Source organism: Myzus persicae, unplaced genomic scaffold (genome assembly GCF_001856785.1).
Source record: "Myzus persicae strain clone G006 unplaced genomic scaffold, MPER_G0061.0, whole genome shotgun sequence".
NCBI lineage: Eukaryota > Metazoa > Arthropoda > Insecta > Hemiptera > Aphididae > Myzus > Myzus persicae.
This window is the reverse complement of record NW_019104058.1, coordinates 27465-44086: the sequence shown is the minus strand read 5'-3', so window position 1 is coordinate 44086 and position 16622 is coordinate 27465. Positions and strand designations below refer to the sequence as shown.

Genomic DNA, 16622 nt, shown 5'->3' with positions numbered 1-16622 from the left:
GTATACTGTCGTCTGTCAGTATGACTAAATGTAGACATTATGCCACTTATTAAATGAAAATATCTCTGTTTGTGAATTACCTATTTGTTAATTTGATTCAATTCACATAATTGAATTAATTTACATGAAATAGGTAAGTGTTAGTGTGTTACTTTGCAGACGCAGAAGTTAGAACTGTCTGCGTACAGCTGTACCTATATATGCAGCTTGTGTAAGAAGAATAGCTATGAACATCAATAAATATATTATGACTTATATATGAATCATATAATTTATTCAAAGTCAATTTAAACTACCTTAGTGATGTGACAATCAATATCGCATATAAATCATAAATGTAATCACAGACATGTCTCTGTACACTGCAATTTCTGACATGTTTAGTTAGGAAATAAAAGATTTTTACTACATGCAATGCATGTACCTATATATATAATCCAGCATAAATGGTATCACATATGATTTAACAACATCGACCGGCTTACACACCTCACATACATATACAACAGTGCTTCTCGACCTTTTTCGTTATAGGGTCCCCTAAATTTAATGTAAAACCGTTAAGAAATCGTTGACATTTAAATGAATGAAATGTCTATAATGCTTAAGACAAATCCTTATGCTTATTGGTAATACTGTGATATCGTGTAAAAATACCAGTAGGACTTTGGCGTTAAAGTCTCTGTAAGTCTCCTGTATAAACTACGACGAGCGTTGATGTCATTTTAAACTCTCATTACCGGCTACTGCAGTGATTTGCCTAATTATCAAATTTAAATGAGTAAAATGACTGTAGGTTACGGTATTTACGATATTTAAATTGTTCACCGATAAACGCACGGGCATTGTAAAATCGTAATATTTTACACGATCATCGCTCGACTTGCATACAAAATGGAGTATCGTAAAGACATTTCCAGTTGCGTGATGGCCAAATTTCACAGCAGATCTTTTTATATTATTTGTCTCAGAGAACGAAATACGGTGACTCGGTTCATTTTTAAGTCTTATTGTAGGACAACAAATAAACATTTTTCAAGTAATTTTTAATTATATTATATTAATTATCATTATGTATCAAAAGAATAACATACAACATTGTAATACCTTATTTACTTAAATCCAATACGAGTTAAATACATATTCATATATATAAAAAAAGAAAATGAAAAACATTTGTTTATTTATTATATAATAAAATATATTCAAAGCTCCTGTCTGGATCGAATGAAAAAAAAACCGATCGTACAATAAACGAAATGATTAATCCTAAGTCTCTGACATAATTATGTTTAGAAAATAAATTAAAATTAAAATATAATAATATAAATATAATACTTAAACATTTTTATTTTCGATGTGCGAGTGCGCCTTAAAAATATAATATCATTATGTAATATATGTCTGTCACCTATATTATTATTATGTGCCCGCCAAAGCCATGCGCACAAGTAAGCTCAGTGGTCGGCGGGCGCACGTCGGAGGAAACGATATGGCGGCGGCGACGACGACGACACGACTAATCGGTTGTCGGTTGCCAATGCTCGTGCGTCGTCGTCCGACCCCGTCCCGACCACCGCGGTTTATACATTTTCAATATACGTATACACTCGTTAATAAAAACACGTATAATACCGTATTTTATATATATATATATATATACATGTATGCGTGTGTGTGTGGGTATATAACATTTATAATTATCGTAACGGTGTACGCTCGTCGGCACGACCGGAAGTCTCGAATTCTTCGTGTGTGTGTGTGGAGGGGGGAGGGCGGTTGCAGTGGTCGACGGTGTGGCCGGACTTCCGGTCAATGGGAGGCCGTGTGCGGCCCCGTGGCGTTGACGGCCGGTTCGGGGACGGGTACGTACGCGGTGATGATGTCCGAGATACTGTTGGACGTGCCGAAGACCAGCGCCAAGATGCCGACGGAGATCAGCACCGCGTTCCGGATGGTCATCCAGACGGTCACCTTGTCCCAGTAAGTGGCGAACTCTATGATCACGGGCACGATGATGCCCAGCAGCGAGAAACAGAAGGCGCCGATGAGTCCGATGAACGGACCGATTGTCGGTACGGCTACCGCGATCGCCACTGCGAAAAACGACAAAAGAGCGCACGCGCTTTATTACATTGTTGTTATTAAAATATAATATCGAGTGCGACGTGAGTGTATCGCTATCGTATTATACTTAAATGGTGGTCGCTACAGTCGTTAGTGGTTGTAGGGGGGGGGGGGTTATGACTTAGGAGTCGGGGGCCTGGGACTCGCGTGCGTCCGTAGACCGCCTCCCAGTTACATCGTACTACCCCAATTATAGCATTAATATTAGAGTGAATCGTTTTAGAGTGGCCTTCGAAAACAAATTCAAAGGTAAGAAATAATAATATTATACATGACAATTCGTACGTTTTTATTAATTGATATTTTAATTTTAAGCGATTTTTAGTACTTTAAAATTTTAATATTTTACAAGTGTATAGCTATAACTCACATTGATATTAGAATATCAACAAAAACCCAAGTGGTGCCTTATCAGATAATATTCTTATCCTTAAATTTGATAGGTTCCTTAGTAGTTTTAATATCCTTCGAAAATAATTTAGTCGCATAGGTATAGGCATATAAATAAATTCAAAACGTATTTATAAAAAAACAATAATCGATGTTTGGTAATCGCCTTACTGACTGCAATATCGAAAAAAATTCTACTGGTATAGTTGATTAGTTGATAGTGAACTAATTATTTACAAAACAGTAATTGTAAAACTTGAGGGAAAGTAAAACTATACATTTAATATAAAATATAACATTTTAAATTTCAATAACTACCAACTAAAAATTCATAATAAAACAATTATTTTTTAAGTTTTAAAAAAATATTTATTTTTTAATAACCGTTAATTTTAATTTTATGAAAATATTTGGAGTAGGCTTTTGTATTCAGTTGTTGTTATAACCCTCTAAAATGTTGTACCCTAGTTGCAAGCATAATATCCACGTTTTCACACTCATATCACAGACATCACGTAAATTGTTTAAGTTTATTAAAAAATTTGAGGGCACATTTTTCTTTGAAACAGAATGAGTAAAAAGAAAAAATCGACCAATAACGATTTGCAATTTGAAGTTTACGGTATCGTTACTCACCAGACACGGTCACCAGAACTGTTCTCAAAACGTAATTGTGGTAGATTGTAGCTTTTTCAAAGTTTTCCTGGATTTTGGTCCACGCGATTTCCAAACATACGAAAAACTGTAGACCGTACGTGCAGAACACTGCTAAGCTGATGCATATCTTAGCCACTTGAGCGGCACTGTAATAAAAAAAACACAAGCAAACAAACATTAAAAACCAATAATGAGAATCGGTTACATTTTTTGAACGATGGTCGCTAGGCGTACGATTAATATAATCCAGTAGCATACGATAGGTGCCCAAATACCTGAATGTATGACCCAATTTTGTTTAAGTGGTCACCAATAATAAATGTAGGAGTAGAAAATTAAAAATATATATATGGATAACGTAATACTTCGCATAGTTTAAATCTAGATGCGTAGCTGGGGGGAACTAGGGGGCTATAGCCTATTCTACACACATACCACGTTTATTTTAGCCTAAATTCTACTATTATATTTTTAAAAATGATTTTACATAGTGTAAGCAGTGTATGAAAATTTAATGAAGATTATTTAGTGGGAGTTAGCTACCCCCCTCATTCGAAATTTCTGGCCATCCCGCTGTTGAGTATCATACCAGTACACGTTCTCGTTCAGAATCGATATTTTTTTTCATATAGAATATTTACTTAAATATATTTATAAAATATATATACCAAATATGTGGTATGAGTGTATATTTTGAAGTTTGCGCAATACCCGTAAAATTATAAGGCTATACAGCTGCATATTATGAAATGTTACACTCACGCGTCTTCGGTGGGGAGGTTTAATGTTATACTCGATTTCGTTTCATTGCCGTACTTCAAGAAACCGAGGAAACCGAGCATAATGTATACGATGGTCACGCCACCCATTCCGACGTTCAGCACGCCGAAAACTCCCAAAAATTTTCTGGGTGTTTTCATGTTGTTTTCCAACGGCATCACCTGCAGCAATAAATAATAACGGTGATAATCCAAGTCCAATTTGTTTAAATGTTATAAGATTATGTGATCTAGATAGGTACTTATAAAACTGCTGCCGCTTGACATTAGTAAATAAAATAACAAACACAACTTGATAGACGAACAGATAAATCAATAACAGGGAAGTTATACGACACCTATAATATTGTAAAACGGCAGACATATAATGCGATTTCGTCGACTGAAACGCTCCAAAAGTGATGTCGACCCAGCGAACCATGTATTTACACTAATATAATTATATACGATTAGGTATAATATGATTTTATTAGACGTAACAGTCGACGAAAAGTAAAGAGCTTCAAATCGTAAGGGGGAAAAAATTTGTACATTGGTACTCTAATGCCGGGTTGTATGAAAAAATTATTAAGTCAACGTCCCAATACAATTTAATGGACCAATCATGGGCCACTAAACCATGTTTAAGGGATCATTAGCTCACTATTGATTCGTTAAATGTTTAGTGATTGTTCATGGTACCCGGGATAAGTGTACAAAAACGGCTGAGATCGACCACCGACGGGTGTGGACTGAAATATTTCGCCAATCAATAAACTAATAAAGTATACATCATCACGCCCGGCGATAATCGTAACGTACCACTCCGATGGCTTCCATGGCGAACACGGTGAGGCAGAAGAACGTCGGGAACGTTTCGAAGGAGCCCACGGCCTCTCTTTCCGAAATGCTGGGAATGTCTATCAGCGTGTAATAGAACGTGATTCCCAGACCGACGGACATCAACAGGTTGGCGACCATAGACACGGGCGCCAAGTACTTGAGATTGGGCACGTAGCTGAGCAGTATGAGCGGCAAGAGCAGCATGGCGATGAAGTACCGGAGGTTCAGCGAGTAACCCATGTGGTGGGCGAACAGCTGTTCGAAGTTGGAGGCGATGATCACCGTGTACACGCTGCACGTCCCAAAGTACGTGACGAACAGCAGCCAGAGCACCGACTGCCGGGTGATAGACGAGAACTTCCGGGACCACGGGGGTCCGTTGGCGAACGCCACTTCGGCCACGTCCGCGTAGCCCATGGCCGTCACTCTGGTACGTCTGTAGAGCGTGTGGGCGCATTTCACCTGCGAAACGACGAGAGAATAATGTAATACTCTCATTGTTGAGTACATGATATATACGTAAGTACCTAAGTACATATGTGTTACACTAAACAAATCTGTAGTAACGATTTTTTACGTCCGATTTAAAGAAAAATGAAAAAAAAAGAATCATAAATACATATGATCGCAGTGCCGCAAAAGTGGATAATTACCTAATTTTTCTAAATTTCTACAGACATAAGTATTCTTGATAACCAACTACTAAAAAGCAGCGCGCTTATTTAGTTAATCACTCAATTCAATTAACTTATCAAAAAAAAATTTGCAAATCGATGTTTGTTTGCCTTACAATAATATTATACTTATTGCACTTGGTAATCGCGCATGTCACAATAATGGGGATTTTTGCCAGTCCCGTAGGACATGTATGTTCTATGATCAATAATTAGAGTTTGCAAGTGATTTATATTTATCTGCGTTATAAGTGATTAAAATGAAATTCCTATAGTTACAATATGTAAGGTGACATAACAATGTGTTTTTTTTCGATTGACAGATTTCCGTAACCGTCTTATGCCATTAAACCAACCTTTTTTTTACGGCAGGTTACATCTGTGATAAGTTTCGGCATAACGAGCCAACAATATTTAGATAGGGATAAAAGGATAATGACATTTAAGATATATACATTAAAGAACTATTTTTTAGTAGCATTATATTAAATGTATTTTCAAAACGTTAATTAGCTTGGCGGTCGGTTCGAAAAGTTTGGAGGAGCCGTAATTTGGAGACCCGTCTCTTCTGCCTTAAACAATACCTTATATATTTTAATAGTAATAGTAACATTTTAAAGAGAATCTCGGATATGCGTGTACACAATATATAATATTTAACACGTGCGTGCACTAACCAGTGAGTATGAACAAAACGTGCACACGAACGACACGAACACAGTTGCGAATATGCCGGTTATAAGTCCCGCACACTGGAAAGCTAGCGGCATGGCCAGGATCCCGGTTCCCAGAGACGCCTTGAGCAAATGAGTCAGGGTCTCGCCGTTGCTGTAAAAATCGAAATAATTTTGTATGACATTATTTATTTATTTGTATACATGACACGGTACAAGTCCGAAAAACTAGTACATAAGAACATATAATAGGTACTACAGTATAGGTACGTAGATAATTAATTGTATAACATGTATAATAATTTTGATATATATATATATATATATATTTGTACATTGTACAAGGTGATTTTTAAGTATGAATACCTCCGTTTTTCCAGTTGATATTACATTTGATCATGAAACAACAATATTTGCAAATACTGATTTTTAGAGTTTTTAAGTATACCTAATTTTCAAATTTCTGTCATTTTTGTACTACTTAAGGAGTGTCCTCATGCGATACAAACTTCCATTTTTCAAATGAGAACCCCCCCCTTTTTTTATTAAAAATTATTTGTCGGATGATTAAATGTGTATACGATCTCAATGTATTAAATTGTAAAATTCTGTAGTTTCTGAGAAGTTTCTGAGTAGTTTCTGAGGTATTAAAATGTTTATACTAGGGATAATAATCCTTAAAAATGGATTTACAAAAATATAACTTAAATGTTATATAAGATGATATAGTATTTATTATACTTGGATCATTTTACAAATTATTTATATTGATAAATCAGTAGTAATTACAAATATTTTCAAATTATCTAATCCTCCATATAGCTACTCAGCCCATTGAGACGGATATATTATCCTTAATATACGAAATTTAAAACTCAAAAACTACTTGCTCGAGTTTTGATTTGGATTCATCAAAACCCTCAAAAATAATATCCGCTGAATAATAGAATAATAATCAAGAGTGAAAAGGGGAAGTTCCTATTTGAAGAACAAAAGTCTGTATTGTCACAGAATCATCCTCAATAAATGTTACAAGAAATGCCAAAGATCAGAACTTGAATAAAAGAATTTGAGAATAAAATATAAAGGATGAACAATGAACATGCTTAAAAAAATACCCTGTATACTATATACAGTTAAATAATTATTTATATGAGTTATAGTTACGTTATTATTAAATCGGTACAAACATATTGGTTAAGTCAATTGTATAAATAATGGTGATAATTATAATTACAATTATGATGATAATATATCAATATGATATTATATTAACTATATTATATTCGATAACACAATATCAGTATTAAATAATGATTAATGACATATTGTATATAAATATAGGTACTACACTCACGTGGTCGGGTGTTCCAAGTTTCTCTCGAGGAATGGATCGAAATAATCGATGCCATTGAGGTGTGCTACTTCGCTCTTCTCTTGGTTTTTGCTAGATTTTCGTCTAAAATGAATATGTACATACCATTAATAAACATTATATTATGTTTTATTTTATTTTATTAAATTTTAAACGAAAGTCATTCTTATAGCATTGTCCGCGCACGTGGTCATTATTCTCATTTATTGATTTAATTGGTTATGAATTATAACCACATAAAAGTTAATTTGAAATAAACGAATAATTACTAAAATAATTAGAAGAATCATACCGAAACTCGTTCGAATAACAGCGCATAACACTTATACCAAATGAAAATACAAATACAACATTAGATAATAATAAAATGACTTTTGGTTCTTTGGAAATATAGTTTAGCAATAACAAATTTTGTAGTTAAATACTTCAAATATCCTAAATACGAATCAACCTTCGATGAATAAAAATGAGAATACCTATAAGTAATCTATATATTTTGTGGCTATATTATCTTCTAAACAGTGAAACATGACGTCTGTTTATTTTTATAACGAAAAACAAGAACACTTTTATGATGGCAGACGACTGCGGTACTTAAATTATTTATCGGAATACGAAATAATATTGTTCGGGTTAAACCAATAGAAAAAATGTAATATTTTACCATAAAATATCACATAGAAAAAATTGTTGTTTTCTCCAAAAGACTGCAAGCGACGCGTATTATACTATCTTTAAATATATTTTAACAATTTGTATTTGTAATTTTTTTTCAGTCGCATAATATGCAATTATGTATATTAAACAAAAATAAAAGTAAATGATTTAATTACGTCATCGTAGTTGTAATTATGTATATATTTATAATAGTTAAGAACAGACATTTCACATTTATACCTAACTCCGAGATACGATGTCGGCGGAGGGTGAATAGGAGTGTAGGCAGTGTTACGCAGTACAGTTAATAAGTCGCATGTTTGACATATTTGATGAAAACCGCCTCTTTCATATACAATTTTTTTTATGAAAATAATGTAGGTAGACTTAAAGATTTCGGTAGTATTCTGTAAAAGGCTTTTATAAGCGCATTCTTAAACATTACACATTAAATCTCCAAAGCACTTAGCGCATCATAGTATGTCAAACTATACACCTAAACGCATTGCGTGTTATGAATTTATAAAAATATATTTATTCCATACGGTAAATTATTTTAATGACTTACAATAACTTGTATAAAAAAAAAATTGACTCAAATTTTATAAATATAATGTGTACCTATATTAAATATTATTAATCATTGTTTTAAAAAAGTTGTTTACTATATATTCTGTACGCTTTTCATAAATGATTTATCGATGTGGGACGGTGGCTCAACCTGTTAAACTTTTACAACGATTTACGACGATTACTACCACATACGATAAACGCATCCCTTAAAAACAATTATCTGCGGATCAGAACTCGGTAGATTTTATAACGGTATCTTATATATACTACGTAGTAGTATCACGGATTAAACAAATTCAAGTTCAAATTTTAATTAAATTTAATCTGAGGTAGTACAGTCGCATCACACGCGGTCACTCGGAATTGCAGTAAGACAACGATAATTATATTGTTGTGTACTTGGCGTCGAGATAACATATAATATAATTGCAGGACTAGACATATATATACACACAATATAGGCCGTTGTGTTTTTCCATTTTCCCGCGTTGTTTACTCGATGAGTCACATCAATAACAATAACGCGTCTGTTGTCTTAATGGCGTTTTTTAGAGCCGTTGATTACCTATATTATGTTTAAACACCGTCGTCAGGTCGAAAGTATAACAACAAGAAACGATAACAATAATATTAATATGACAATGCTCATAACGCGCGTAGAGCATCTAAATATTGTACATAAGCAGATACGATTTCAGTTGACTCGCGTACTTTATACGTATTGCGAAAAATTATTACCTACGACTAAACTACTCGAATATGCGACAACAACGACGGCGAAACTATTTAGGTAGTACTAAACTACTGAATACCGTCGATTCTCGACAACTCGAAAACTTCCGATTTTTTCTTGTTCCTCGGAGTGTTTGTCGATTATGTTTGTGGTATATAACTCGATTTGGGAACAAAAAAAAATTCGACTTTTGTGTTTCAAACAAAACTTAAAAACACTTCAACGGACAAGAACGAAATTATATTCGAGTCACCTATGGGAGTTTTTGAGTCATTGGGGTTCGAGTTTTAACGAGATTCGAGACTGTACTAAAATAATGGGTTCAGCCACGGTACGCGGAAATAACATTCAAAATATGTTCGACTTGGCGTGCGGCGGGCGATAGACGTCGCGAATGCCAAAACGCCAAAATTGGTCGACGGCGGTAAACCAGCTGCTGCTGCACCACTTCACACTGTATGCGAAATAATAAACCAGTACCGGGGTATAATCTACGCGGTCAGTAATCGAATCATATACTACAACCACACATCACATCGTCGTCGTCGATTATACTTTCGAAAGAAATCAATCGTTATATATTATTATACATTTTTTTTTTTTTTTTATAATACGTGTATGGTGGACCCGAAATAATTATATCATTGTGAGGCACACCGCCGGCGCCGAAATAGTACGCAATAATTATTATATATTTATATCGGTTCAGAGTTCGGTGAGCGTACGCTTTTTAAAACTAATAATTAACGACGACGACATAGTCTCTTGTCGGGCGCCACGTTTCTGGACAAAAAAAAAACGAATATACAGTATATTATACAGAATGATTCACTAAGCATGCTCTCGCCCAATTGCTTATCATTTAATCGTTCTAATTCTGATTTATGACATTTTTAAGTTCACTCTCAAGGACCGTAATTTTTTCGAATAGTTACCTACTTCGATTTGTTTTGCCGTTTAAACAGTGTCCAGAGGCAACGCAAGCATTTAATCACAAACTTCTGATATTCAAATGATAATCACCCTTTTTTTCATTTTATTGTTCGGCTAATGATTTTTATTTTAAATGTTGATGTATATACATCAAAATTCAACCAATTAGATTATGAGTTATCACACTTTATGTATAATCGGGATTCAGAATGATAGTCTTTAATAATAGTTTTGCATAAAATAATATATGTAATATTTATTATATCGCCTAATAATATATTATTATAGATACATAAATAAATTTTACAAATTATTATAAAATCTTCACAGTTCACAGACTAATATCAAATCTTCTTTTCCCCCCCCCCCCCAAATCTTCTAATTATCATGTGCCATCATCCTTTATGCACAGAGTTTAGTAACTCGAAAACTTTCAACTCAAATTTAAACTTAGATACATTAAAGTTTTCCAACAAAATAATTTCCTGAACGATCTAAAGAAAATAAGATTGGTTTATATTTGAAAGAAAAAGTTGTAACACATGACATTTCTTATGGCATAAAAAAATCATAGTTTAGAAAATATGGTCTTTAATTATGCTTCAAAACGTACCTATAAAATCAGAATTCAAATAAATGCATTACAATAAAAAGGAAAATGTGGATGAACATGATTGGCGAATCACCCTGTATAACATCATAACTTTGAGTGTTTTGAGTTATAACCCACCAATAGTAACAAAATGTCAACCATTATAAATGTTTTAATTTTTAAAATAAATAAAATGTGATAGTTTAAAAAAAATTGTGTATGGAGAATAAACCTTAAGACGTTGCACATAAATAATCCTCAAACGAATGGTTTGAACGAGTTACTGAGGTGTTAAAAACTCAATTAGAGTCAAAAATGTAAATATTTTATTTTCATCGCGTTTAATCATTTATAGAATATAAACATTTATCAATATCTACCAACCGTCGAATTACATTATTTTCCAGGTATAAGTATATTATGTGAATTGACATCCACAAACCACTTTGGATCGTACATTTCGAGGGAAAAAAAGAACTTTGAAAATTCGAAGAACGTGAATAAAGTAAAAATAAACGTGTTAACAAAACTTACTTGGTTTGTGGTACTTCTTTCATCTTGGACTTGTCGTCCAACAGGAACGTCTGGAGTTCCGGCTCTGCGCCTTGTGAACCCTGAAATGCGACCACGGTATTTATTTATTATTTATAGTTTACAAAAATAATAATATTGTGCACAGAGTATTTATTTGGGGTGATGTTATATATAAGTCGTCTTCGGCAAATGTATTATTGTTATTATTATTATTTTCTGTGGCGATAATATTTTGCATTCCGCATACCTATATCCGTACACCGCGCGACGGCAGCGACATACGCTCGGGAGACGCCGGGACCTGACTGAGGAAGTGACAGAGAGAGAGCGAGGAAGAAAAGGTGGATCGTTGACAAGTTATTTGGCCGTCGAGAAATTAATACGCGTCTTTAAAAATAAACTCTATAGGCGTATGGTGAGTATATAGGTACACTGCACTTATGCGCGGCCAGACGGACACTAAAATATATTTCATATTCTAAGATGTATTACATATAATATGTGTATACACAATAAATGAGTATAAAGGTAGACCGTGGCGGTGATCGTGGGGCGGACGCGAGAGAAACGAACGAGAAAAAAAAACACTTATTCCCTAAATGGAGTTTCGACCTATATAATAATTATTATGCGTGCGTACACGATGCACAATGCGTAATTATCATTATACTTACTGGAGTACAGTATATGTATATATTTGCAACAACGGCGACTCGTCGCGCGGTGACCGAGGATTTCGTGGAATATACGCAGCCGGAGGAATGCGCGCGCCTACCTATGCCGTCTGCGGTCTTGTCGACAGAGTGCTGTTACAAGTAAATATTATAGGATAATACAATGAATTACACGGCGTGTCAAAGGCAGCCCGGAAGTTTGAAAAAATTGTTTTCGAAGTTTTTTGTCTTATAAATTTGTTTTCCCGCAGTAGGTCGCTGTAGGTACTTTTGCTACGACGACGACGACGTCCGCGAATCGACTGCGATTGTACGCAGATCCTCGTTCGCCGTCATTTTTAAACCCCGACGAAATGTGTGTGGTCGCGGGCAACAGAGATATTTTACGGAAACGTGCCTTATCTATATGTATTGCAGAACATTTGGGAAAAAAATAGACGCAGGCCTATATATAATGAGAGATATTTTTTAACTGGCATATTATTATTATTATTTATGTATATGATAGGTACGTTTATCGTAAGATGTAGTCGGCATAGGTATAATTGTACAGTAATATAGTTGTATCACATATTATATATTTAAATATGATTAATAAAAAAAAAAACGGTTACGTGTGCGACACAAACTCAGACGGACAACTACAACTGAACCAGCACTCTAAAAATAGATACCCTAATTAGTATAGACATATCGGAATTATGTATACAGGTACCTATCGTTAAATATGGGCAGCGTTGTCTCCGCACTACACCAACCACGTATAAAACTACTGAAATATAAAATTATAACCTACAGTAATATCTATATCAGGGTGGTCCAACTAGCAGTCCTTAAAGACTTCTACCCCCCCCATTAGAAAACAAAATATGCCGGTAGTAAATAATACTATTATATTTAAGTACTAGTTTAAAATTTGGATTCTAAATAATTATATATTTAAGCGACCTTCTGATCATCATAATCATAATTCGATATTAATCTGTACTGTGATAACTTGTATATTATAAAATAATATTATGTTTGCTATGAAATAAAATATGAAATCTTTGTATTGAATTTTAAAACAAGAAATATCGTGATAAAGACATTGTTATTAGAATAAAATTAATTTTCTTAAAAATAGATAACAATATTTTGTAGTTCTAAGAAAATAAAAAATTATATATACCTAATCTTATGAATTATTGAAGATTTAAATCGGAATAGATTGATTTACTTATCTGCGTCACCCTCGTTACCTACAGAGTTGAGATAAGTCAGGAATATTCCAATATATTTAAATCCAACCAGGCTTAAAATGGTTGGAATCTATTTTTCCATTCAATGGAATAATAATAAGAGTACTACAGAGATATGGAATAATCGGCGAAAAGAAAACTTGGGTATCAGGATGTCTGGGTGTGCACAATCACAATCACAATTACTATACAATCATGATCTTGAATGTCAATGAATGGGCCTAAGCTATTTTAAGGCCTAAACTATAACTAAAACTTTACGAGTAACATTGCAGATTACACTTTGATTTGTCAAAAATGCACAAGGCTCGTAAAACCAAAACAATTTTAAAAATCTGTATTATAGGCTCAGCAATTATCAACATAGGTATTTCTAAAATTATATTGTACTACATACGATCATATATACATATATTGTTTTATCACAAACCGATAGTGTTATTTGAATAACTAAAAAATTGATTCTTTTTCCCAGAATTTTTCTTTTCTAATCTAAATGTTATATTTGAATAATTTCGTTTTTTAATCTATTAATTGTAATTAGGTGTTTTAACTACACATTTTTTCGTCACAATAAGACTAGAATACAAATTCAACAATAGGTGCATGCTATTATAATATAGACTGCAAGTATAAACTTTCTTAGTAGGTACCTACGTTTTAAGAATAAATGAAAACGCAATTGCTTCTATTGATACTTGACATGGAAAATAATTCATTAACAAGGGTCAAGAGATAAACAAAAAATTAGTAATTGAAACGTTATTACAAACGATCCATTTATATCAAATTAAACTGATTATCTATAAGCTAAAATTAAACATTCTAAAGAATAAATAATAAAAAGCGTTTGAGCGATAACCTATTCCGAATGAATGTGTAAAAAATAATTGATCTCATAATAATAATTATTGCAGTAATCAAGACATTCCAATCCTCCACAAAAAAAGTGTACAAATTAGGTACCTTTATTGTTAATTATTATTATTCAATAAAACAAATCCCTGCCGATGTTACCAATATTTACAGGTACAAACGGTTTGTGTAGTTTGGTTAGGCCACTAATTAAACGTACGTGTATGTTTATTAGTGATGTACCTAAGGTTGTATGTATTTATATCAAAACATTATTTATTTTTTTAAAAACAGCATCAGCTATAAATGTTTTATCGGCAAGTAATTAAAATTCAGTTACAGAAAAGTGAAATTATGTAATGACAGTGAATATCCCGTGAAAGTGTAGTGAGCGTAAAATTATACACGCTTACAGGTACAATTATAAAAAGACAATTTCTTTTATTTGTTCAAAAACGCGAACATGTGTTATCGAGATAATGAGTGTTGGGTGTTAAAAATGACTTAGTATAATATTATAGTCTCGTATACCCAATTGACAAGGACAAGTAATTGTCCGATTAAAAAATGGATAAAATGTGCCAACCTCACTTGTCGATGAGTTGAGTATATCATATAGTTCACCAAAATCGCGTGGGATTGCCCATACGCAGCTTCACACACCTCTTATATTTAAATTTCATATAATAATTGTATTTCTATCGTGTCTTGAGTGTTACTGCTGGATATAACTATACTCGCTCCTCGAGCTTTCGTGTTAAGTTTGTACATTTTTTGTCTTTATTCAAGGCTTGTATTATGCTTAAATTGGAACATATGTGTTATCAAGCAGATTTTATATTTTCTGATAAATGTTTTAAAACAATACCGTTTAGATAATCTTATAAACTTAAAAAACTTTTGGCACAATATTCTATACTCATTTATATAGGTACCTGCGTCTAAAAACCCGCTAAAAATTCCATTTCAGAATAATATCTAATAAATATGAGTATAGGTTTTCTTTAAAAAAAAAGTAACACGTTAGATATTTTGCAAAAAATAGGATTTCGGGGAGCAGCTGCGACGGACTATGATGGCTTCATCTTATATGATAATCCGCGTTAAAATTGTTTAAAAAAAAAAATGTCCGTGTATACCTACTACCTACGTGCTATTATTCAATGTATAGAAAACTCGGCCTATGTTATATCAAGGCGATAATATTAATAATTAATTAATAATAAAAATAACTCACCATGATGATTGCGGTTCGTTTGCTTCTTTTCAAGTGTTGGAAATGAGTCGTCCCACCTCGCAGCTATATCACGATAATATGTGGTGCGACTGTATCACGCGACCACACTGAGTAACTTCGCTGGAGGAGTTGTGCAGCGTCTCTGCGACCGATGTGCAAGACACAACCTGTAAAAAACAAAACGCACGGTAAATAATTAAACTCGACAAATCGCGTGAGACTGAGCACACCACCCCATGACCGTCATCGCTGTCGCACCGATTACGAATGCATTATGAAACGGCCTTTGACACGAGCCGTACGCGTGATAACGACATTTCGTTGTCATCGTCGTGTAAAACATATTATGTATACGATTAAAATATTATTTAAATTATTATTATTATCCGAAGACATTATACGAGCGACTGCTACACATCACGTAGAGGTATATATATTATATATATATATATGTGAACTGTGGAGCTCGCGACGATATTATACATGTTAATTGATTGCCTGCAATCTCGTTTTAACTTCAAAAAAATTCCTATTTTCTTACAGCATTTCTAATCTGCAGCGCAGTGCGTTATGAGTATGAAATATTACAAATGAAATTTTCACTTTGAAATATTTCGATGAAATAATTTATTTTTTTTAAATTTAAATTTTGTATTTTCGGTATGTTTCATACAATTATCACTAGATTGTTGCACTGATTTCATACCTGATTAGTGATTATCACTACTTAATTTTGAAACGGATAGATAAGATATAATATGCACCAGATTTCTATAATATTTAACTAAGGAGAGATGTTTACTGCACTTCTTACTAAAGTTTTAAACTCAAATTTGATTTTGATTTTTCATTAAAATGAAATATTTCAAAAATATAAATTTCAATAAATTGTAGAATGTATATTTTTCCGTATACATGCACAGAGTATTATGTACAAAAATAATAGTTAAATATATACATAATATAATATATACGGATAGCTAACGAATTATTTGTTCGTTTTTGTTCCAGTGGAAAAGACGAACTATTTTGTATTTAGTGCGTCAAAGTATTTTTTCATATTATTATATAGTATGGTGATTATTGTCGTGTCCG

General features: G+C 33.2%; 1 protein-coding gene across 5 annotated transcripts in view; it reads right to left on the bottom strand.

The window, feature by feature from the left end:
* Window positions 1-1262: 1262 nt before the first annotated feature.
* LOC111038189 (proton-coupled amino acid transporter-like protein pathetic) overlaps window positions 1263-16622 on the bottom strand; it is a 39216-nt gene continuing 23856 nt past the window's right edge. For 2 of the 5 annotated variants that reach the window (XM_022321188.1, XM_022321189.1), the window contains exons 2-9: window positions 15528-15694; window positions 11521-11600; window positions 7481-7582; window positions 6127-6277; window positions 4755-5237; window positions 3937-4115; window positions 3154-3320; window positions 1263-2096 (exon numbers count right to left, since the gene is read on the bottom strand). In XM_022321188.1, coding sequence (XP_022176880.1) covers window positions 1813-2096; window positions 3154-3320; window positions 3937-4115; window positions 4755-5237; window positions 6127-6277; window positions 7481-7582; window positions 11521-11600; window positions 15528-15530 — 1449 coding nt within the window. In that variant the 5' untranslated portion in view covers window positions 15531-15694 and the 3' untranslated portion in view covers window positions 1263-1812. Of the gene's footprint in view, window positions 2097-3153; window positions 3321-3936; window positions 4116-4754; window positions 5238-6126; window positions 6278-7480; window positions 7583-11520; window positions 11601-12194; window positions 12332-12366; window positions 12496-15527; window positions 15695-15757; window positions 15783-16622 lie in introns of those variants that run through there. The other 3 variants (XM_022321190.1, XM_022321191.1, XM_022321192.1) reach the window with 3 other exon arrangements.